The 24,132-nt window shown below is 40.9% G+C and overlaps 1 protein-coding gene across 4 annotated transcripts in view; it reads left to right on the forward strand.

Annotated features, from left to right (window-relative positions):
• The first annotated feature begins 1,915 nt into the window (after positions 1-1,915).
• PLBD1 (phospholipase B domain containing 1) overlaps positions 1,916-24,132 on the forward strand; it is an 82,761-nt gene continuing 60,544 nt past the window's right edge. The window contains exons 1-2 of one of the 4 annotated variants that reach the window (XR_002787064.2): positions 1,916-2,281; positions 14,198-14,417. Coding sequence is in view for 3 of the 4 variants with exons in the window: in XM_023554546.2 (XP_023410314.1) it covers positions 2,155-2,281; positions 14,198-14,417 (347 nt within the window). In the remaining variant the exon portion in view is untranslated. Of the gene's footprint in view, positions 2,282-3,020; positions 3,699-12,249; positions 12,320-14,197; positions 14,418-24,132 lie in introns of those variants that run through there. The other 3 variants (XM_023554546.2, XM_023554555.2, XM_010595078.3) reach the window with 3 other exon arrangements.

Consider the following 24,132-nt stretch of genomic DNA (forward strand, 5'->3'; position numbering starts at 1 on the left):
TCAGATTTGTAACCTCCTAAACTGTGAGAAAATAAATCTGTTTGTTAAAACCACCTACCCGTAGTATTTCTGTTATAGCGCACTAGATAATTAAGACATATATCTTGAGTAAAATATTTGAAGTGGCACAACTTCCTTCAATGTCCTAATGTAGTTCTGTTTCCAAGATGGCACAACCAAAGTGTTCATAATTTTCCTTTGTTTTTATTTTCTATGAAAAATATGCAATGTGTTCAATTCCTTCATTAATAAAATAATATCATCCAGCACATTGATAGATGCTATCACCAAACAAAATTGTGAGTTGTGTTTCACAATTTACACTGTGTGTCTTCGTCATCTAGTGCTTCTATAACAGAAATACCCCAAGTGGATGGCTTTAACAAAGTGAAATTTATTCTCTCACAGTCTAGTAAGTTACAAGTCCAGATTCAGGGTGTCAGCTCCAGGGGACGGCTTTCTCTCTCTGTCGGCTCTGGAGGAAGATTCCTTGTCATCAGTCTTTTCCCCTGGTCAAGGAGCTTCTCAGGTGCAGGGACCCTAGGTCCAACAGACCCGCTCTGCTCCGGGTGCTGCTTTGTTGGTGGTGTGAGATCCCCACTCTCTGCTCGCTTCCCTGTTTGATATATCAAAAGAGATTAACTTAAAACACAACCTAATCTTGTAGACCTCATCAATATAACTGCCGGTAATCTATTTTATTACATCATGGTGATGGAATTTACAACACATAGGGAAATCACATCACATGATGAGATGGTAGACAATCATACAATCATACAAGGGAATCATGAACTAGCCAAGTTGACAGATATTTTTGGAGGGACACAATTCAATCCATGACACAGTGGTTTGATGTACTTTTAATAGCTCTATATCTTTTCTGAAGCCCTGGTGGCACAGTGGTTAAGAACTCGGCTGCTAACCGAAAGGTCCGCAGTTGGAATCCACTAGCCGCTCCTTGGAAACCCTATGGGGCAGTTCTGCTCTGTCCTATAAGGTCACTATAAGTTGAAACGGACTAGAGGGCAGTGGGTTTGTTTTTTGTTGTGTTTTGTTTTGAGATCTTTTCTAACAATTACGAATCTATTTTCCTCTCAAGGAAAGTGCCTCTTGTCTTCCCTCACATCTTCCCTTGAACCTCAGTTAAGTTTGGAAGAAAGGGGTACCTTAAGAAGAGTGATGTGCCTAGGCTCCCAGATGTGTGATGGATGGCTTGTCCCCTTCTGGGTGTCCCCACTGTACCTTAAGTATAGCTCTAGACAGCACTAATGGCAACTTCAGTGTACCTTTCTTTGTCCCTTCTTGCCTGTGGTAAAGCATGATCTTAATTGTCTTTATATCATTGGCACATAAGCTGGGCTCAATAAATGTTTATTGAATGAATAAAAAGTGTTTGCCTACTTCACAATGTCACCTAGGCCCCCTTTGCCAACTTCACAATGCCATTTAAGACATAGTTTTGCCTACTTCACAATGTCACTTTCAACTGGTCACTCACAGAAATGAGGATTTCATATGGGTGTAAAGATATCTCTAGTTTCAGCCCTGTCTGAATTACACTCCAGTGGTGACTCCAGTCAATGCAGAAAAAAACAAAGGATCAAAAATCTTGAGCAGCAGCAACTAGGTTTAGATTAGACACCCTTGAAAGGAGAGATAGTAGTCGCTGAGGTGTAAGGAATTGTGAAGACCTTTCTACTCATTTCCGTCTCCAGAATGGCAAAGAATCTGACCGGCTTGTAGGCAGGGGGAATGCATTACTCATGGTGCCTCATCTGTGGCCGCCCTGGAGGCAGAGGCTGCTGGCGTTGATGTGACTGACTGATTCAAACCTGGCCCTCAAAACTGTCCAGAGAAAGTGGCCCGCAGCCTCGGCAGATCCCAGAGGTGCAGCTCGGGAACTATCCCAGCCCAGCCCACAGGTCGCTAGAGGGTCAGACCAAAAGGACCCGCCTTTCCCCGACGGGCTGAGCAGGGCGAAGGTTGTGGCCCAGGCCACAAACGGGCAGGGCTAATGAAACAGGAAAGTTAAGGAAGCCCCAGCCTCTGAGACGCGGCGCCCGGCTGCCGGCCGAAGAGCCACTCTCGCAACAGTTGTCACCGCGGATCGGCCACCTAGTCCAGCCGAGCGAAGGTCGGGGCCGCGCAGCGATGTCCAGTCGCAGCCGGGGCAGGCACCACGGGCTGCCCACCCCGCCGGCCCCACAGCTGCCGCAGCTGTTGCTGCTGCTGCTGCTGCTGCTGCTGGTGGCCGCCGCGGCGCCGCCGAGCCTGGCAGGTGAGCAGTGCGCGCCGGGGACGCCCGGCTGGGGCGCCCAGAAAAGCCCCTGACGCGGGACCGGCCCCGCGCTGCCCGCGCCCAGCCGCACCCGCCACCGCGTCGCGCGCTCCCGCTGGAGCCCTGAATCGGTCCAAGTTTACTTGCTCCAGCCTTCCCTTAGCTCAATCATGACACCTAAGAAGGGGAAGGGGAGTGCTCGTGTGAGCACAAGCCAAAATTCTTGATGGCAGTCAAATGGGTTCTCTCCTGAACGGATTCTTGGCCTGCAAAGCCTCAGCTGGTCCTAAAAGCTCCAGCCAAAGGACATCTAAATATATTTATTTGGTTCACAGGGAGGTATGATTCAGGGCTACCATTTGTTTATTTTTGAACTGACAATGACTTTGCCTTAAATTAATAAGATTTGCAACCTGGTATTGTCAGCTTGATATGTGCCAGGCAGCGTGCCGAAGAGCTTTCTGTTTTTTCATGTAATGCTGTAATTCCAAATAGGATTATAATCCCTATTCTACAGATGGCGAAAATGGGATTGAGAGTTCAGTGATTTGCAAAAAGGATACAGAACAAGTGAAGGCAGAGCTGGAATGCCAGGAAACATTTACTGAACTATTTCTCTCTTGGTAAAATACGTTTATCCCTAAGGGTATTTACACTAATCTGTGCCTTTTGCCTCCCTTAAAAAAAAGAAAAAAAAGAAAACCCACCATGGATTTGTCTCTTCCATTCCCAGTAAAACCAAGATATAAACTAAAGAGTCTTGAAAGACTTCAAAAGTAATATGAAAAAAAAAATATGAAGAGAGGTTTAATTTTGTTTTGTTTCATAACCCCTTTTCTGTGTTGACCTTGTGCAAGAGTAAGGTAGGGCTCCAGGGAAGGCTTCTCAAAATAGGTTAGTGATTCCTGTTACCCCACCTTCCATCAGCAAGTATGCGCAACTACCAGGAGATTTCAAAGTCTTTGCTTTCACAACTCTCCCACCTATCCTCCTCAAATCTTTAGTCTTTTAAGCTGCAGACCTCTGGGGCCAGAAGTGATGCACACCCAGGCTCCTAGCTCTTGATTTAGCTGCACTTCCTGTTTTATCCGGGCTACTGTTGTTACAGAGGTGGCATTGCTGCCACTTTTCGTCCAGGGAGACGGCTGATGCAGACATACCTGGGAGAAGATAGAAAGTGCCCCAGAAATGGAAATGGCTTTTGTGTCTAGAATGCTGGCTGAAATCTTTCTTCCCTTCCTGCTCTTCTTTGGAACTCTTCGGATTATTTTAAATGTTTCTGTAGGCGTCGGGGCAGCCTGAGGGAAGAGGTGGAGACATAGTTTTTCTGAAGACAGGGCACTGCTTATTCAAGAAGATATCTCCTTGCACCTGTTTTTAAACAGAGTTCCCGCACTGTGAACTGACTCCGTGCCAGGTAGGTCAGGAGTCAAGGTAGAGACTGAGGGTGTTTTTGTTGCAAAGTAATCCCTACAGCACTGTGCACAGCGATCTGGAAAAAGGCTTCCTATCATGGTGTTGAGGAGCTCTGGTGGTGTAGTGGTTAAGAGCTCAGCTGCAACTAAAAGGTCAGCAGTTCAAATCCACCACCTGCTTCTTGGAAACCCTACAGGGCAGCTCTATTCTGTCCTATAGAGTCGCTATGAGTCGGAACCGACTTGATGGCAACTAACAACAACCATCATGGTGTTGAAGGACACCTGATGATACACAAGATGACTATTTTGAATAGATGTTATCTCTATTTCCTTTATTGCATCCATTTTAAAAAAAAAAAAACCTTGACGTCGAGTCAATTCTGACTCATATCGACCCTATAGGACAGATCCTATAGAACTGCCCCCTAGGATTTCCAAGAAGAGGCTGGTAGATTCAAACTCTGACCTCTTGGTCAGCAGACGAGCTCTTAACCACTACACCATCGTAGTAATCTATTTTCCATTGGAGCTTTTTGGATTTTTGTCCCACCTCTCTATTAGACCGTCAACAATTTGGGAGCAGAGAACAGGGACTTTGCTACCTCTAGTTTCTCATGTTCTTTCTGCAGCACCCAGCTCAGTATGCTGAATTTAGTAAGGACTTGATAAAACACTAAGGGGGTTGCATTTTCATCCTCTTAGAAGGAATTTTATAGCCATATTTATCCAAAAATGTGTTCTTTAATCTTCAAAGTTTACTTTGTTGTTTCAGTATTCCAGAACTTGGCAAATAATTAATTGCACATTCATCCTAGCCATATTTTTCAAGCTATGATAGACTTCAGACATATACTGCCATTGCCTTTATTTTTTCCAGACTGAAAAGCCTCATATTTGTTTTTAGAGTGTCCTTGTACAATTTTTTTAAGTGGCATGTATTGAAGTCATTTTGTCGGTAGGGAACGCAGATGGATTGACTGCTGAGAGACTCAGAAGATGGTGGCATGTGCCTTTGTAAAGCAAAGTTCAGAATCTGGCCCTCAATCTTATAGGGCTGGACTCCAGAAATCAAGTCTTTTCACTGACCCAGAGCTGATCAGACACAATGAAGCTGATTCACCCTCTTATATACCCAAGTCCATTCACTAGAATGGCAGTTGTTAATTTTCAGTGAGAAATATAACTGTCAGGCTAACTAGATGTTTGTGTAGTCTGCTCAAGGCATGGTCTCATCACAATTAAAGTACATGGGTTAGAAAATACCAGAAATTTCCAGACTAGAGGTCTGATTCATCAGTTTCCTAGTAGACACAGGACACTTCAATCAACCAATAGAGCTATCAGCCAATATCCCTCCCCTGGATAGTGCTTGCCTGACCCAGCTGGCAGCTGACCCTGGGATAGCATTTTCCATGCTTCCATGGCTCACCAGTGCCCACTTGAGACTAACTGATGCTCTCTGATAGGTTAATACCTTTTTCTAGTTGTTGAGGAGTTTGCTATCCTATGAGTTGTTCAATCTCTTTAAGGTGACTTGGCAACCCTATGACTGGGGTCAATTTCGGTTGATGCTTGAACTCTGAGGGCATTCTTATTTCCAGATTCACTTGAGATGGGGCCCCAAAGTTGCTGCATCTATTCATTCTTTATATGGCAGTTCTTCGTGCTTGGAAATATAGTATTAGAGAGGTAGTATAGAATTCTAGAAAGAGAAAACCCCCCAGAGTCAGATTGCTTGTATTTGAATCCTGGCTCAGATGCTAACTAGCTGCATGACTTTTAGTTAATTATTTTATCTCTCTATGTCTTTATTTAGAGCCCTGGTGGTACAGTGGTTAAATGCTTGGCTGCTAACCCACCAGCTTCTTCATAGCAAAAAAAATGTGGCAGTCTGCTTCCATGAAGAGTACAGCCTTGGGAACCCTATGGGGCAGTTCTATAATCTGTCCTTAGGGTTGCTCTGAGTAGGAATTGACTCGATGGCAACGGGCATGCCCCAGTTACCTCATCTACAAAATGGGGATTATAATAGTATCTACCCCACTGGGTTGTTGTGAGGAACAGTAAGTGCTATGTAGTCAAGTGGACATTATTATTGGTCACTGGAGTTGCTTTTTCTGGAAAGACATCAGAATCTCTTGATAAGGCAACCAGGATTGCAGATGATAGTCCATGTGCTTCAAAGTAGTAACTTTACAATATTAGAATATTTTATTAATTATGGACCAACATTTAGGGGACTTGGGGTTCATACCAGAACATTAAGCAAGTGTTTCAAACTCCAGTGAGTAGCATCCTAGGTCTCTTTCCTGAGTTATAACTGACTGAAATTGCCTTGATTTTTTTTCCTTTTTCTTAATTGTTGTAAATATGTATATATAATCAGACCAGACCCAATGCCTTCAAGTCGATCCCAACTCATAGCGACCCTATAGGACAAAGCGGAACTGCTCCATAGGGTTTCCAACGAGTGGCTGGTGGATTGAACTGCTGAACTTTTGGTCAGCAGCCGAGCTCTTAACTACTGAGCCACCAGGTCTCTCTATCTCTCTCACTATATATATATTTAAAACACAACATTTGCCAACTCAACCTTTTTTAGGCATACAACTTGATTTTTTTTTTTTTCTAAATCTACTTTCATTTGATATGCCTGCTTTAGAATTTACCAACTTTTCTTTCTGAGGAGTCCCTGGGTAACACAAATAGTTAAGTGCTCAGCTACTAACCAAAAGGTTGGCCATTCAAATCCACCCAGAGCCACATTGTAAGAAAGTTTTGGTGATCCACTTCTGAAAGATCACAGCCATTGAAAACCCTATGGAGTAGTTCTACTCTGCAACACATGAGGTTGCCGTGAGTCAGAATTGACTCCATGACAACTGGTTTGGTTTTTTTGTTTGTTTGTTTTTTCTTCTTTCTGAGCCTTACTAAGTCTTCCTGCAGTTCATCCCTATTACCTTGGTGTTTCAGACCCAAGAGAAGTGAATGCTTTTTGTAAATGAAAACATTGTCTTATGCTCCCCCTGCAACCATTTGTTTATAAAAATGCAATATAAGTTCCAGAATAATTCCTGAGAGAAGTGCCCATTTATAATTAAACTTCATTTCCTGGTCCTTCTGAAAAGGTGAACCCAATAGCAAAGATCAAAATCTCTTTTCAGAAGAAAAGTAAAAAGGATTCCCCTTCCATGTTTAAATTGAGGTAGAATTTTTTTTTTCCATGGTGGTTTACTTTTCATAATGTATAAACAATAAATCATGTGAACTTCATCTAGGGTGTTTGCTCTGACATGCAGAACAGAAATTTTTGTTTTCACACTTCTTTTGGCATGGATTTTACATTGTCACTCGTTATCTTTTGCTTTTGTTGCATTCCAAATACTGGAGTATTAATGATTGAGATAGCTAAAGAAAAGAGGCAGCCGCACCAGTCACGGAAGGAATCTCAAGGGACTTACTTTTGTTTGACATTTTAGTTTTTTTTTTCATGCATTAAACTTTGTCTTTTTTTTTTTTTTTTAATGCAGTGGTTTCCAGTTGCTCCTACAACTTTATTTATACCTAATAATTTTTTGAAAAATTAGCTTTAAAATATGGTTAGAAAATTTATTAGTTATAGTATTATGTTACTTTGTGTTACTGCAAAACAGGAATTTACTTAATGTGGTACAAAATGAAACTAACAGAGGTAGTGAAATTATGAGGAAATTTTAGTCTAAAACTTGCAACTCCATGTCTGCAGCGACAACAGGTATCATGTTACAGTCTTCCTAGGGAATGCTGTAGAAGTCTCTTGACTGAGAAATTTTGAAACAGAATGAGCAAATCATTGAAAGGGACAGGCCTGCTCTGAAATTCGTCAGACTGCCTTGCAAATACACTAATAATTCCAGCGTAAAATAGTGTTGAGTTATTCAAACCAGCATTATTCTCTCTGGGGTCATTTCCAATGCTAAGACATCAAAGTTCTAATTCACAATTAGAAATCAAGAATTGGTATGCTATCAACTTGGTAGAATCTGTCATCTGTCTCCAAGTGTCACCTTTCCAGCTGGTCTGCAAGTTTGGGATTTAGGTGGCCATCTAAATAAAGCAAGGAGCCCTGGTGGCACAATGTTAGTTAAGTAGTTGGCTGCTAACTGAAAGGCTGGTGGTTCAAATCCACCAGTCACTCTGTGGGAGAAAGATGTGGCAGTCTGCTTCCATAACGATTACAGCCTTGGAAACCCTATTGGGCAGTTCTACTCTGTCCTATATACTTGCTGTGAGTCGGAATCAACTCTATGACAATGGGTTTGGATTCCTGGTAAGTAAAGCATTATGCTACACACTTAAGGGACTGGATACAAGAAAAATATGAGATACCACCCCTGATCCTCAAGGAGCTTATAATCAAACTTATGGACCAAAAACACACAAAGAAATAACTAGGGAGTGATCTACATGAGAAGTGAGCTAGGCGTGCTCAATTAGAATGGGGGGAAGTTGACTGCTGATAGAAATTTTGGCAAAAACTCTGACTTAAACTGGCAATGAAGAATAGGCATGCTTAGAGGGAATTAAAAGGGGTCATTCTAGATCCAAGAAAATCTCATGCTCTTTTCTACATTGATGTTTTATTGCTTTGAAGTGTTTTTTAAAAAGCTACATCCTTTTCTAGTTACCTGATATATCAGGCAGGTCTTGCATCCCACCTTACATCCTCTCACCTGCCTTTTATTCTAGCTTTACACAGGTGTAACTTGAAGCAACTTGCCTCATTCCACTTCAGGAATTCTTGCATTCCACCTTTGAGCTTCTCTGAAACCATAGCTGTTTAGCACTGGGGCACATGCAAACCAGGAGTGAGGATTTAACACTTCATATGCAGCCTTTGACCTGTGCAAGTCGGAGCAGGTGGATAAACACTCCCCTCCTCCATCCCTGGGATGGAGATTTTCAGAGCTCCTTCTATACACATCCTCAGAGGGCCCCAGGGATGCAAGCCTGAGTAGATGCACTGAAAATACAACCTTGAATGGGGTTTTCTCTCCTCCTCTGTTTCACTCTCTCAGGTCCTGCTCCTGTTTCATGGGGGCACTTCCCAAAATAATCCACGTTTCAGCAATCTTCTTAAGCTCTGATTTCTAAGGGGAGTCAAGGCCGAAACACCTACTGGTAATTTTGTTACCTGGAGATTGTTTGATTCTTGAGTCACTGATTCTCTTAATGGCTCTGATGAAGAGTCAAAGCAAATCTAAAAACCAGTTATCAATTTACTGAGAGCCCTTTCACAGAAATTGGGTAGAGATGGCAAAGTGCAATACCAAGGTTCACAGAGAAAGAAACAAGATACTACACTCAGGGAACATAAAAGAGAAATATGATTCACTGATCAGAATCGAGACATTTTAACTAAACCAAACCTGAATAGACTAAGTTGTAATTTAAGTTTTTCCTAAATATTTTCTGTCACGTACCTAAGTGCTCTCTCGTGTCTCTCTTTTTCCTTTATCTAATTTACTGAATACAGTGGGCAAAAAATTCTATTTTTCAGGGTTTGAAAACTATATACTGTCATAAATGAGATCCTTAGAAAAACTAGGTTCCAAATATGGGAGAGAGTGATTTAGGCTGCTTATAGCTATTTTCTAAATTCTAAGACAAGACTAGGAATTTTTTTCAACTGAAAGCGACTAACTCATAGAAAATATTAGAGTACACATGTAAATAATTTTAACTTGGGTGTTTGAGTTTTTAAGCACAGAGAAATAAAAAAAATGATGGGACTTGTTCCATCTTTATTTTAGAAGAAAAATACTGTTTTTATAAAGTAAAATTTCCATCCTTTCAAGAAGTGTCTATCAAGTACTTGATTTTGAGAATATTGCTGCTAAAAATATTAAGACCTTGTTTTTCATTTTCTCAACTCTACAGAACCTATCAAATATGACACTTGCCTGTTAGGCTGGATAGACTTAAACTGAGAGCCTGAACCATCCTCCAGGCCCCTTACCCAAGCTTGAAGACATAGTTACTTGAGTTATCTTAGACTAACTCCTGTGAATGAGTTTTCTGACAAAGCTCACTTTTATTTGAAAGACATACACAGTTAAACCAGCGCCATCAAAGAAACACTTTTGGGCACCTGCTGGGCCAGGTACAATGCTCCGAGAATATACAACAGTAAATAGATACGGTCCCTTCCCAGAGAGCTTGTGTAAAACTAGGTTAGGGTTAGAATTATGTAATGTTTTTCTACACTTTCCCTATTACCTTTTTCACATCATCCCCCTCCCAACATGGAGATGTTTAAAAATATGGAAAAGTATAATGGCTTAAACTATTGATGGATTTAAGAAAATCAGAAAAGAGCAACAAAATATGGGTGCCAAAAACCTGAAAGGGTTGATACATGGAGACAGCATTGAGTAATGAAGGACATCAGTTGTGGGTAGAGCAAGAAATTCAGGATTTGGCTCATTTCTCGAAGCAGTTGCTAAATTGCCCAGCTTGCTAGCAGTAAATTTTTATAATTGACTTGAGGGTTGAGTGGAGGTGTTCTTCATGCATGGGGGTACGCCACTCTCTAAAAAAGCACAGATTTGCAGGCATTTATTACTTGTGATCAGGAAATTAGGTAGTACAGTAACAGTGAAAACACGGCACTTAAGGGTGCTCAGATTGCCTTGAGCAAGTCAAGGTTTACAGCTGTAATGCAATGTGAATGGAAGAGAAAGCCGAGGGTGCTCCGATGAGAAATGCCAAGGTTTTGGAGAGGGGTCAAAGCTAAACTTCCACTATGTGGATGGAACTGAAAGAGAAGAGACCGACAAAGCTTGCTCATCTTCCTTTTTTAATTTTCAGTTCTTGTTTATGATTTCCTCCTTCTACCACAGCTCTTTGTGGCTACTTATTTAATCAGCCATGCTTCCTCATTTCCCTACAAGCCTCACTAGAGGTGAGGGTCATAGAGAAGATATGAGAAGGGGAGGGTGTAGGGCCAGGCTATGGCATTTGTGGTCCAGCTCTACTTGGAAGGAGGGGAAGGGAGGTTTCTACGAATCCTGCCCCTAATTATCAAATTGTGGACAATTGGCTTCATTAGTAATTAGATTGTTATTTGATGCCCTGAGTCTACTGACAAAGTATTCTGTACCCGCCTGTGTTTATTAACATCATTACTTCCACTTAACCATTTCTAAATGGCTATGACTTTACTCAGAAGTAAAATGAAGAAATCAGAGGCTTACCTACCCAGGATCATTCCTTTAAGGGTCATAATCAGTATTAGCTTCTAAGCCTGACCAAGTCCCAGCCTATCACCCAGCCCCACTGGATGAGGCTGCTGTGTTACTCTAGTATTAAACTCACTTATTTAATAAACAATCTTTGCATCAAAAAAAAATAAACAAAATATTGAATCAATAAAACCAAATAAACAGATAAAACCAAAAACCAAACCTGTTGCCATCAAGTTGATTTCAGCTCCTAGAGATCTTACAGGACAGAGTAGAACTGCCCCCTAGGGTTTCCAAGGCTGTAAGCTTTACAGGAGCAGCCTGCCACATCTTTCTCCCATAGAGCTGCCAGTGGGTTCAGACCACCCAACTTCCACTTAGCAGCCGAGTGCTTTATAAGGCCAACAGATAACCTTATACAGGTAGTCTTCGATTTACGACATATTTGTTATGATGAACCACACTTAATACCATACATTGCTCTTTTTTTTGTACATTTTATCATTAGTCATATGTACTACATACAAAGTGGTAGTAAATAATTTGCTGATGGTATCATTCTCATCCCAGCCTCCAAAGACAAAGATCAGATTTATAAAGATGCTGATAATAAAAGGCAATAATAATGAAAACTAAAAAAAAAAAAAAAATGAGAACCGACAGACAGATGATAGTGTCGGAACAGAGGCCCATTGTAAGTCGGGGACTACCTGTATAAATATTTAATCTGAACTTTCCAGCCTTCTAACCACTATAAACTCCATATGTCCAAAACTAAATTCACATTCCCTCCCAGACCTATTCCCCATCTGCTTCTTCTCTTAATAAATTATGTAACATGCATCTACTGAGTCTCAGCCTAGAACCTGAGAGTCCCTTCAGCCTCCTCTCACCTCTTCGATGACCTGCTCATAAAGTTTGTCTTTAACCTGAGCATTTGTGAAATAGTTTCTTGGACAAAGAAAAAAAAAAAAAAACACAGTTTTCCTTTCTCTCTGTTCATTCCTAAACCTGTCTTCCTTTCACTGTACCAAGTACTAAGGAAACAGTCCCTGGCCTCAAGTAAGTCATAGCCACCGCAAGGGGCAGACATGTGAGTTAAAGTGCAATGTGATAAAGCATAAAGTAGAGGTATATGCAAGGTACACTGAGCTTTTAGAGAAAGCCAACCCGTACAAAAGAGTGCTGCTTCCTGAGTCTTAAATAGGAATTTTGAGGTTGCTGGGTGGTTAACAAAAGAGAAAATCTCAGTCAAAGGAAACAGTATATGCAAAGTCAGAGGTGTTGACGTGGCAAGTTGGAGAGTTGTATGTAATGGTTTCTGGATTATAAAGTGCATGGGATGGTGGTATTGAAGCTACACAGTCAGATAGAAACCAGGTATGACGGCCAAGAGGGTAAGTTGAGATTTATTTATTTGTAAGAAATTAAAACCAATTTTAATTGATTTTTAGTAGGCAAGTTAGCAAACCAATTTTGCTTTTGGGAAGGTCACTGTGGCAGAGTATAAAGAATGGATTAAAGGTTAGAGGCACCTTTAAAAAGACCTGTTCTGTAGTTTAGGCAAGGTATGATATCTAAGCTAGCATAGAAATATAGAGATAACGAGGTAGAGACTGGTGGGAGATGATGAGGTAGAGACTGATGGGGTATTTAGGAGGTCTTGGTTGATTAAATATGAGTTATAAGGGAGAGAGGGGAGTCGGGATAGACTCAGGTTTCAGACTGAGAGAGATCATGGAGATAGAAAGCAGAAGGTGGAGGATGAGTTGGGCGGGGATGAGTTTTGTTTTGGATATTTTCAAATTTTAGTGCATATGGAATCATCCAGATGGTGTTATCAAGTATGCATTTGGTATACAAGATAAAGAGGATCCCATGGGGGAGAATGAGGAAAAGAGGCAAGCAAAGAAGGAGATTCAGGAGAGTGGTGTCCCACACACCATGAGGAAAAGGGTTTTAAGAATGAGGAAGTGGATACCAGAGTCAAATGCTTTCTCAAAGTCATGTGCCCTCAAGACTCAAGGATTTCATTAGGGACCTAGGCAAGAGCAGTGCTGGTGGCATGGTGGGGATGGACACCAGGCTGCAACAGGCTGAGTGAGGAAGATGAGGAAGTGTAGTGTGTGAGAGCACTGCTCTCCTCAGAAAGGGAGACCTGTAACTGTACCAATCGTGTTCACTGCTCTATCAACAGCATCCAGCATAGACCCTCATACAGCATACCAGTTGTCATGGAGCCACCTCCGACTCATGGTGACCCCATGTGTGTCAGCATAGAGCTTTGCTTCATAGGGTTTTCAGTGGCTTATTTTTCAGAAGTAGATTGCCAGGCTTTTCTTCCAAGGCACCTTTGGGTGGACTCGAACCTTCAACCTTTTGGTCAGCAGCCAAGCGCATTAACCGTTTGCACCACCCAGAGATTCCTGATACAGCATAGACACTTCATAAAATTTGTTAGAAATTCATGGAGGAAGTGAGAGATTCAGGCAACAGCTAAATCTGGTCACAGAATATAGAGAGGGCTTTTGTAGTTGATTTGTTTTTAGCTGTGACACAGTGGAGAATGTTAATGTGCTGAAGGGGAAAGAGCCACCACAGAGGGAGAGAGAGAGAAAAAAACTTTAAGGTACAGTAACAATAATACATAGGATGGAAGAAAATTCCTAAAGGAGGCAACAAGGGTGGGACCCAGAGGGGATTGAGATAGGCAAGAATGGAGAGATGAGACTCAGTGCAGAAGTCATATGGATGAAATCATAAAATGATCTAGAAGTTGAGGGGTTCACAGATGATAGTTTCTATTTTTTCTGCTAAATAGGAATCTAATGTCACATGTGGAGAATTAAGCAGAATAGATAGGATAAAGAGCCTATGAGAATGGTGATGCTTTGGCTCAATTGCTGAAAGGAATGGAAGAAGTTGCTGACCAGGTGTGCAAACCCTGTGTTTGACCAAGAGTGGGGAGAGCTCCAACTCTGGCCTGGCCCAGAATCCCACCCTCTAAGGATGAAGCACTTCAGCCCACCCCTATGAGGCTATAACTATGCTCCCAGCTTCGGCCTGGTTCTGTGAGCTGTGGGCTTGTCCCCCTTGATCTGGTTTTTCACTACTTGTAACAAGAATAAACTATATAAACTATAGAGACAGGCTTCCCAATCTGAATAGAATGAAAATCTTTAAAAGACAACATGATGGAATTATCAGTTACATGGGGAAAATGTGTTGGCAACTCAGTTAGTGTTCTGTCATTACTCTCTCTTCTTTTCTTCCAGAAGTCCACTATGCAACTGTGTACTGGATGAGTTCTGAAAAGACAATGCAAGTCAAAGATGTACTGGACAAGAAAGGGGATGCCTATGGCTATTACAATGACTCTGTGCTAACTACAGGCTGGGGCGTCCTGGAGATCAAAGCGGGGTATGGTTCTCAGGCCCTGAGCAATGATATCATCATGTTTGCAGCCGGCTATTTGGAGGGTTACCTCACTGCCCTGTAAGTACCCTTGTCAAGGTCGAACAACTGCCATGAAAGTTCTGTCGCACTCTTTGCTCCAAAAGTGCTTCTTGTCTTCCTGGTATTGTACATTAGAACTGACAAGTAGCTGAGGTCCTTCTTATGTGATAGAAACATTATCAGAAACACATTAACACCTATAATCCATACTTGTCTAGAAAGAACAAAGCCTCAGTTGTAGCATTCTTCAGTTCTCATGACATTTACCTTTTTAAATCTTTCCTTCTCATGAGACTATTTTAAAGGACAGCCAAGCCATTTCATCGTCCTAGTCATTTATGGTCTATTTGAAAGCAAATGAGAAGTGCAGTGACTCCTTGAGAACCACAAAAAAAAAAAAAAAAAAGATGATTAATTAAAAATAAAATATAAGAACATTTATTTTCAACAGTTTTTAAACAATACTGCCAAGTTGGCAAAGAGATTTTAAACTGAAATTTTAATGAGGTTGATATTAAGATTCCTTCCAGCCCTGTTGTTCCTTGACTCTGGTGTTCTTCCCTTGTCTTACAAAAATAACAAGCAATTGTTATTTGCAATAATAATGTAATCAGGATTCAACCTTTTCTGGGAACAGCTCTTTAAGGAAAATAAAGTTGCGACTCGTTTAATCAAGCCTCATCTCTCCTTGAAATAAAAAGTGTCTTGATGACTTGCCTTTCTTTTATTCTCTGTGACCTAGATTGTTGAGTGCAGTTGAACCGAACCTTATTTTAGGTTGTGACTGTCTTGGTCAAATTAAGTGGAGTGCCAATCTTAATCTAATTCTGAGGACTGGAGATTATATCCGATGTTGAATGACTAGTTATTGGGTACTGGTTGCTCTTTTTTTATTTAAACTATGAATTTGTTTTTTATTTTTCTACCCAATTTTTGTTGTCCTACCATTCAAGTCCCCTTAAAAACATGCTATTTGGAGATATATAAAACTCTATAAACTGAACAAAATGTTTAAAACATGCTTAAAACTGTATTATATAGGTGAAGTCTAAACATATTCTCCCTTTCAAAACTACTCCTTCTGTATTCACTGCGTTCTGATTGCATTATTTAAATTAAGTTGCAGGTTTCAAGAAAGAATTCTGCCCTAAGTTGTATGAATATACATAGGTTAGATGAACTCAAGAGTGAAGTATGTCACTATTAAGGCTATTAAGGGAAACTATGCAATTTGAGGAGCCCTGGTGGTGCAGTGGCTAAACAGCTCGGCTGCTGACCAAAATGTCAGCAGTTCTGAGGATAAAGCCCAGTCTTTGAATATTTCTGTTGGTAACTAAAAATATATATATATATATATATATATATGTATATTTTATCACTGTTAGAGAGAGCTCAGAAAGTCTGACTGAGAGAGTTTCTTACAAAGGTGGCCATTCCGATATTCTTGTTTCAGAAAAAAAGAAGTTTTAGGATCTCATAGCAGCACTTTAGGGATGGCTGTATCATTGTACCTTTATGCCTAACACAAAGCATTGATATATCCTTGAGTACCTCTATCCGTTTACCAAATAAATACATAGAATAAGAAGCTCTTCAATTCATAACTTTATTTATACTTCTGGGTTAAAGTAAAAAATGACTGGCTTAAATATTTTTTTAAACCTCCTATTCAGTAAATATTTTCTTATTTACATTGTCTTGTATGCCATGTACTTTCCAAAAAAAACGAAATTCCAGCAACTGAACCTGTATTCCTTCCAGACAGTAGGGCAAATGATCAGGAGTGAGGGAGAGATGGGCCTAGTAATCTCAGTCTGATACTGGATTCTTAAGGAAAAATTCCTGGCCACATCTCTGCTGCAGAAGACAACCTCGAAGGAGTGCTTTAAGAACAAGGAGTCCAAGAGAGGAAGGCACCCGAGTGGGCCAGAGTAGTCAGAGGTGGCTTTGTGGCCGATGTGGGTTTTGGGTCTGGTGCTTGATAGATGAGAACCATCTGGCTTGGCTGGGAGGAGGAATGGAGTCATTCTGGGCAGAAGGTAGCAGAATGGAGTACTTAAAAAAGGCACTGAGTCTGAAACTAGTAAGTTGCATTTATAGCAAAAAACAGTAGAGTTCCAATGGAGCAAGCAGAGGCCAAAAGAATTTTAAAATCAAATGGAGACCGAGTTGTGGAAGACTTGGGGTGGGGGGCACAGGGGAAGATTAACCAGTAAGCAAGCTACACACGAGCTTACTTGTGTTTACTTACTAGTCTGTAGTGCACAATTTCACATGGGTTTCAAAGTGGTGGAAAACAGGCAAAATTGTGCGCTACAGATTAGTAAGTGAAGTAAGCCTGTGCGTAACTGTTTATTGGGTAATCCACTGACCCATTCAGAGTTTATCATTCCATTCTTCAAGTATATTGCACTCTGATGTTTCTTGAATTTGAAAGAGGATCTCTCTGCTCATCTCTGTCTAGTATTTGTGGCGGTGGTAGCTCTTCCTACCTCCTCAAGGATGAGTCTCCCATATAATGGGTACCAAGAGTCTGAGCGGGTGTCTGCTCTGCAGAACCTTTGCTATTTCTCACTGAGTGGTTGAAAATCTTTGGTGAGCAGGAAAATGCATGATAATAGAACTGAAGTTGGGGGTAGAAGAAGAGAGGTTGATATTTACTCTGACATACTTGAGGTCACCAGGAGTCTGGAGCTGACTCGACAGCAGCTGGTTTTTAGAAAAAGGAGAAGAAAAAGGACTCTTTTTAGAAGGGTCTTTCCCATAAGTTACTTTTCAGGCTCTTATTCTAATCACATTACCAAAAAGTCAAATACAGTAGGGGAATTTCCAAATCAACGTGCATTTAATGGACTAGCTCTAAGCTAGTACTAGTGGGGTGTGACCCAGCATGCTTAGAACACTGATAAGTTATTAACTGGCATTTTTGCCAGTTAATAACTTACCAGTGACACCATCCAAGGCAATGGGTTAGGGAAGAGGGGAGAGATTCCATTGGTTCCGTTCCTCTTCTCCTGAAAAGGTTGAGGAGACTAAGGCTCACTACAAATTCTGATGTAAAAAGAGTTTTGAAGGAGGGAAGTGTGCTGAATGGAGTAGAGAATCTGGCCTCACAAGTGGTGAGAGCAGGAAAGAGCAGGGAGATAGAACAGAGGAAGTGCTGAAAGAATTCATAGGGTTGCGATTCTTAGCCCTAAGACACCACCAGGACTGCTGCAATCAACATCCCAGCTGCACAGCCCACCATACACCATCTCGACTGAGTGAGAGGCAGGATGGCTCCCTCTCAGCAAAGGTGTCCAGCATTCTCTGAAGCAAAGCATAAGAGCTTAAAATGTCAGCCATCTGGAAGCTGTGACTATAGCTGCAAACCAGTAGTAGAGACAGAATACAAATCATAGGCTAGGCTTTTTTTCAGCTACATATGGGCAACTGTCTGAGCTGCAATGGCATTTTCAGACACAAACATCATTTTATCAACTTAAAACATACTCCTGGAGACTGTTATTTAAGGATGCTTTGCAAGGTATGATACCACATACCAACATACAGCATCGGAATAAGGGCATTTGAACCTGGGCTAGCAAGAATTCATACCAGGGGCCAAAAGAAAGAGCCTTTTCTTATTTTCCTCTCAGCTTGCAAAGTTGCTCAGGCAGCTGCCAAGAAGAGTGGAAAGTTTAGAGCCACCACTTTTTCCCACACCACCACAGCTAAAATGGAGTTGCGTTCTTTATATTCTCTTAAACCATGAGGGAGGAGTAGGGTGAAGGGGTGGATACTATGTGATGAACAAGTGAGATACTCAGATGATTTTACCACCTTGGGAGATATAAAATCCATCAATGTTCATGGATTTCATTTTTGTTAATTCACCTACTTACTCAGATTTTCTTGTAGCCCCATGTAACTTTCTTAACCCTCTTGCCCATTTTACAACCTAGGAATGTTTCCTCAAGGATCTGGAAACCTTCTCTTTGAAATGCAATCAAGGAAGAGAGCACCCCTATCTCCCAGTTTCCTAGGAGGATAGGAGCACAACCTCAGCTGGCCCTTGGTTCCAAGTTGCAAATTCACCTTTGGTTTAAAGATGTGAGAAATTTATTTTTTCTTTGGGTAAAGACAATTAGCAAACACTGGTGGCTATCCCAATTACCAGGTGAATTTTGGATGAGCTTTGTTTTTTTGGATGTATGACACTACCACCCTTCTGTCAGTTTGTCATACTGTGATGACTTGTGTTGCTGCAATGCTGGAAGCTATGCCACTGGTATTTCAAATACCAGGAGGGTCACCCATTATGGACAGGTTTCAGCAAAGCTTCCAGACTAAGACAGACTAGGAAGAAAGGCCTGTTGATCTACTTCCAAAAATGAGCCAATGAAAGAAAACCCTATGGGTCACAAAATATTGTCTGAGATTTCCATTTGCTTACTTCCGATGCATCATTGGGAGAGACCAATTGCTGGAAAAGGACATCATGTTCAGTGAAGTGGAGGGCCAACCTCAATGAGATGGATTGACACATTGGCTGCAACAATGGTCTCAAACATACCATTAATCATGAAGATGGCACAAGACTGGGAAATATTTTGTTCTGTTGTACATGGGGTCACCATGAGTCAGAGTCAACTTGACAGCAACTAACAATAATATGTAGGACAATGGTGCTGTCAAGTCCTCTTGCTTGAGATCTAGTCATTATTTATCTTGAAAACATGTATTAAAAAGGTTGCATCTGCCTGGCTATATGAAAAGATGAAATTCTTTTCTGTTTTGCAATCTCTTTAGAGAACTGCCTATGATGTGTATCACATTCTGGTTTAATGCCTATTCAGTAATAAAACTTATCCTTCTCTTCTCTTCTTGTAGAGAGTTTGTCTGGGGGGGGCAGGAGATTTTGTTTTTAATTATTCTTCCCCCACTATGTACAGAGTGCGAAAAATTTGAGTCGCCTGAGGCACACGTTTCCAGCTCAATATGAATGAGATAATGCTCTCTCTTCTTGTTTCAACTCTCATACCATAAACAAGTGTCCTTTTCATGGACTAATTAGTGCCAGGTTTTTCACATTTTTGTGCTTTTTGTTGATTTTGCTGTTTAAATAGCCCCCAAGTTTAGTGCTTAGTTGCTGTCTAGTGTTCCTAAGCACAAGAAGGCTGTGATGTGCTTTATGGTAAAAATATGTGTGTTAGATAAGCTTGTTGTGATTGAACACTGTTATTTTGTGATCCATAGGGTTTTCATTGGTTGATTTTTGTCTTAGTCTGGAAGCTCTACTGAAGGCTGTTCAACATCATAGCAACATGAAAGCCTCTGTTGACAGATGGTTGGTGGCAGCTCATGAGGTGCATTTGTCAGTTTTGAACTCAGGTTTACCATATGGAAGATGAGAATACTAACACTAGACCACCACTGCCTCCGTTAGAACTTTTTAGAACCATGACTCTTGAGAGCCAAATGCTGCCTCTCCCTTTTCCACCTATTAAAATATTGCTCATCCTCCAAGACCCATTTCAAATCCTGCCTTGTTGATGAAGTTTTTTCTGATTCCCTTTCCACTGGCATAGGGCTCTATCTTGAATCATTGTCTAGGTATACAATCCCCTCTCCCCTTCACCACCTGTCAGTGCCTTAAAGGTAGGGTCCCTATCTTATTCATCTTTATATACCCCAGGCATCTGGCATAGTTCTTCACCCCTGCCTGCCTGTTACCGTTGAGTTGATTCCAACTCTTAGCAACCCTATAGGACAGAGTAGAACTGCCCCACAGAGTTTCCAAGGAGCAGCTGTTGAATTCGAACTGCTGACCTTTTGGTTAGCAGCTGTAGCTCTTAACTACTGCATCACCAGGGCTCCTCCAGTTACTTAATTACATGTTTATGAGGTTTAATTGAATCCTGTTGTCTCGATTCCATTAGTGATGAGTCAGAAGTATGAGGTACGTATTTCCATGTAATGTATTGATACTGTTCTAGTATTAGCCTTGGCCAAATTATAGCTTCTTCCTTTGTTTTGAGTTGGCTCCATAAGAGTTGCAAATTCAAAGTCTCTGAGGTCTTACTGATGATGTGAAAGCTGATAAGTAGTCATGGATTTTTAATAAAATGAGGCATGAAACCTTTCTGGAAAGGATGGTGATGAGGGTGTGAGGACTTGATCTGCTCTAGTTTTCAATGAAGTGGCCAGTCTCTTTTGCATGGAGGCAGCTGCTAAAACTGCCTCCCCTGGAATTACCCAGGATGAGTGAGTCAATTTAACACAATGAACACTTGTTAAGCTACCTTGTGCCAGGCTGAGGGGGGAAGGGATGGGTAAGCAGGGATAGAGAAGAGTTCTCCTTTCCAATAACTTTTAATATGTTGGCAAAACAGTTGCTAAGACTACAATGACAAGCAGAACCACAGAACAAGTAGAGGAAGTAGTCAGAGGTGATGCCTCTTTTTTGTGTTTGGGCTACCACCAAGAAACACTTTAAGAGTCTCCTCCACAGCCCCAATTTGCTCCTTCTGATGTTAGAACCTGAATATGCTTCCAGGTTTAGACTGTGGGAAGAGCAAAGTATGACACAGCCCTACCATCAAAAACAAAAGGTCCAAAGACCCGTCAGTTGATAATTATTTGAGACTTAACAGGAACTTCAAAATGCTGCTGCCACTGCTGTTGATGATGATGATAACTAACATTTATATAGCATTTACAATGTGCCAGACATTGTTCAAAGCCTTTTATATGTGTCAAATCATTTAATTCACAACAACAGTGTGAGGTATGTACCACGATTATACCCATACAATTGATGTGAAAACTCAGGTGTAGAGAGGTTAATTAACTAGATGTAAATCACAAAGATAGAAGGAGCCAGGATTGAAAACCAAGCTGTCTAGCTCTAGACTTTGCGTACACACACACGCACTCTAACGCACACAAAATGGACTGATCACCATGGAAGATGCTAAAGAGGTCTAATATGGCCTCTGACCCAGGAAGTCAAAACAATTAGAAAAGAGTTGGAGAAAGCCTATGACAATTGCTAAATGACGTGGTATTGATATAGTGCAAAAAAATTCAGAAAAATGTATGTGTATATGTGTCTTCATGATTCTGAGCCATGAATGGGTGTGAGATATAAAGGTGAGGCAAGTCTCGGCTGACTTAGAAGGAAACTGATTTAATGCACCACGGGACCTGCAACTAAATCTAACACATCCATGAAGTGGACAGTAATGTTATCTTTATTTTACAGATGAGAATTCAGAAGAGTGGTGAAGTTAGGAACTTTGCTTACAGTCATATAGCCTAGAGGTAGTGGAAATACGAGCTTTGAACTCTGAGTTCAAAGCCCGTGTTCTTAACTGCTACACTACATTGCTCCACCACACAAAAGTGTAGACTCCCAGGCCCAGTGATTGGAGACAGAGGGCTTCATCTTGAGGAGACTCCATATGAGTTACATTTCACTCACCTGGAGTATGAGACCGGGGTGGAGTGTCCCTTTGTTGTCCCTGCTAGCTTTATTGCTGTTCTCTCCCACAGTTATAGAGGTGAAAGGAAAGGGCAAGTGATCACACTGGTGGAAAAAATATGGCAGCACAACAGATATGTAAACAAAAGTTAAATCCAGAAGATTCTATTTTTTAAAAATATATACAAATAATTTGAAGGAAAAACTCATGAAAGGAATTTTATTGAATCAAGGGCAATAAAATATTTCAAAGGGTTTGGTATCACTTACCTAAATGGCAATAAAACTCTATTCTCATTTTACCAGATTCATTTCTGGAAACTGCTAGATAGAAATCCAAAGTCCCAAAGTACAGTCAAATTCTTGGTTTTGGAATCTGAGTCACCTCTTGCCACCAGTGCTGACTTCTCTGGTCATTAAAAAGCATCAAATAAAGCAAAAACAAGGACTTTAGATAAACTTTCATTCCAAAGCCCAGTGGTTCAGCGTTTGGCTGCTAACCAGAAGGTGGGCAGTTCAAATCCACCAGCAACTCCTTGGAAACTCTATGGGACAGTTCTACTCTGTCCTGTAGGGTCTCTATGAGTTGGAATCAACTCAATGGCAACGAGTTTCAGCCCAAAGGGTACAGGGAGCTCACAATTTAATGTATCCGCTCAGCTCCAAACTTACAACAACGATAACATATGTAGAAAGAGGACAATCATAGTAATACAGCTGTGTCCAAAAATGAAAGTAAACACCTATTTGAAACAGAAATGGAACATGAAATAAATGGATGAGCAGAGCCAAAGGATGAGTCTCCTAGGTCCTAAGCCTGTAGCAGACAGAGACAGCCACGGGTTCATCTCCTGATGGTAGGGCCTCAGTGCTCTAAGAGAGCAGAGTAGAGGCTGGAGGGCAGAAGAAAACTGGCTGCTTTTAACTGTAAAAGAAGAGGCCAAAGAATAACTTCGGTTGATGTGCTTCCTGATTGACAAGAAATCATCAGCTTGGATAGGGGGCAACCAAGAAACAAATCATCTACATGCCGGCTCAGTTAGATATATCTGCAATTTTCCATAGGACAGAAATTTCAAAAACCCACTGTAAGACCTAATTCTTGTAAGACTCCCTGGTTCTCAGGGAGTCATATGGAGGCACTTAGACACAGAAGAATGAGATATGAGAGAGAACATAAAGCAGTAAATACACATATAAACAAAAATGCCTGTACACCAAAGTTCCAAAATCCACAAAGAAATTAATACTAAGAAAGACAGCAAAATCAAGTCATATTCTCACGGATTGAATTGTGTCCCCCCAAAATAGTCTCAGCTTGGTTAGTCCATGATTCAGTATTGTGTGAGTGTCCACCATTTTGTCATCTGATGTGATTTTACTATGTGCTATAAATCCTACCTCTATGATGTCAGTGAGGTGGGATTAGCAGCAGTTATGCTAATAAGGCAGGACTCAATCTACAAGATTAGGTTGTGTTTTAAGTCAATCTCTTTGGAGATATAAAAAAGCGAAGTGAGCAGAGACAGGGGGACCTCATTATCACCAAGGAAGAAAAACCAGCAGTGTGCTCGTCTTTTGGATCCAGGTCCCCGCACTAAGAAGCTCTGAGAACAGAGGAAGATTGAAGACAAGGAACTTCCCCCAGAGCTGACAGAGAAAGAAAGCCTTCCCCTGGAGCTAGCACCATGAAATTGGACTTCTAGCGTACTAGCCCGTGAGAGAATAAAATTCTGTTTGTTGAAGCCATCCACTTGTGGTATTTCTGTTATAGCAGTACTAGACAACTAAGACACGTATAATGACTACAATCCAGATGAAATTAATGTTATGCAATGGTTTAACAAAGACTTTAAATATACTTTGAGTGCTCAAAGTTATAAGTGAAGGAAAAAATATGAAACAAACTGGAAGAAATAAGAAGACTGATGATATTTAAGAAGAACCCATTAGAAATATTTTAATTTTTTTAAAAAACCAAAAAAACCAAACCCATTGCCTTCAAGTTGATTCCGACTCATAGCAACCCTATAGGTCAGAGTAGAACTGCCCATAGAGTTTCCAAGGCAAGCCTGGTAGACTTGAACTGCCCACATTTCGGTTAGCAGACATCACTCTTAACCACTGCACCACCAAGATTTCCAATTATTTTAAAGTCGCTTTTAAAGTGAAGTATCCAAAATAGTTAATATTTTGATGGAAAATGGAAATTAAAACAATGAGAAACCATTTTACACTCATCATCAAATTGTCAAAAATAAGAAATCTAACAATACTAAGTGTTGGTGA

Source organism: Loxodonta africana, chromosome 4 (genome assembly GCF_030014295.1).
Source record: "Loxodonta africana isolate mLoxAfr1 chromosome 4, mLoxAfr1.hap2, whole genome shotgun sequence".
Classification (NCBI taxonomy): Eukaryota; Metazoa; Chordata; class Mammalia; order Proboscidea; family Elephantidae; genus Loxodonta; species Loxodonta africana.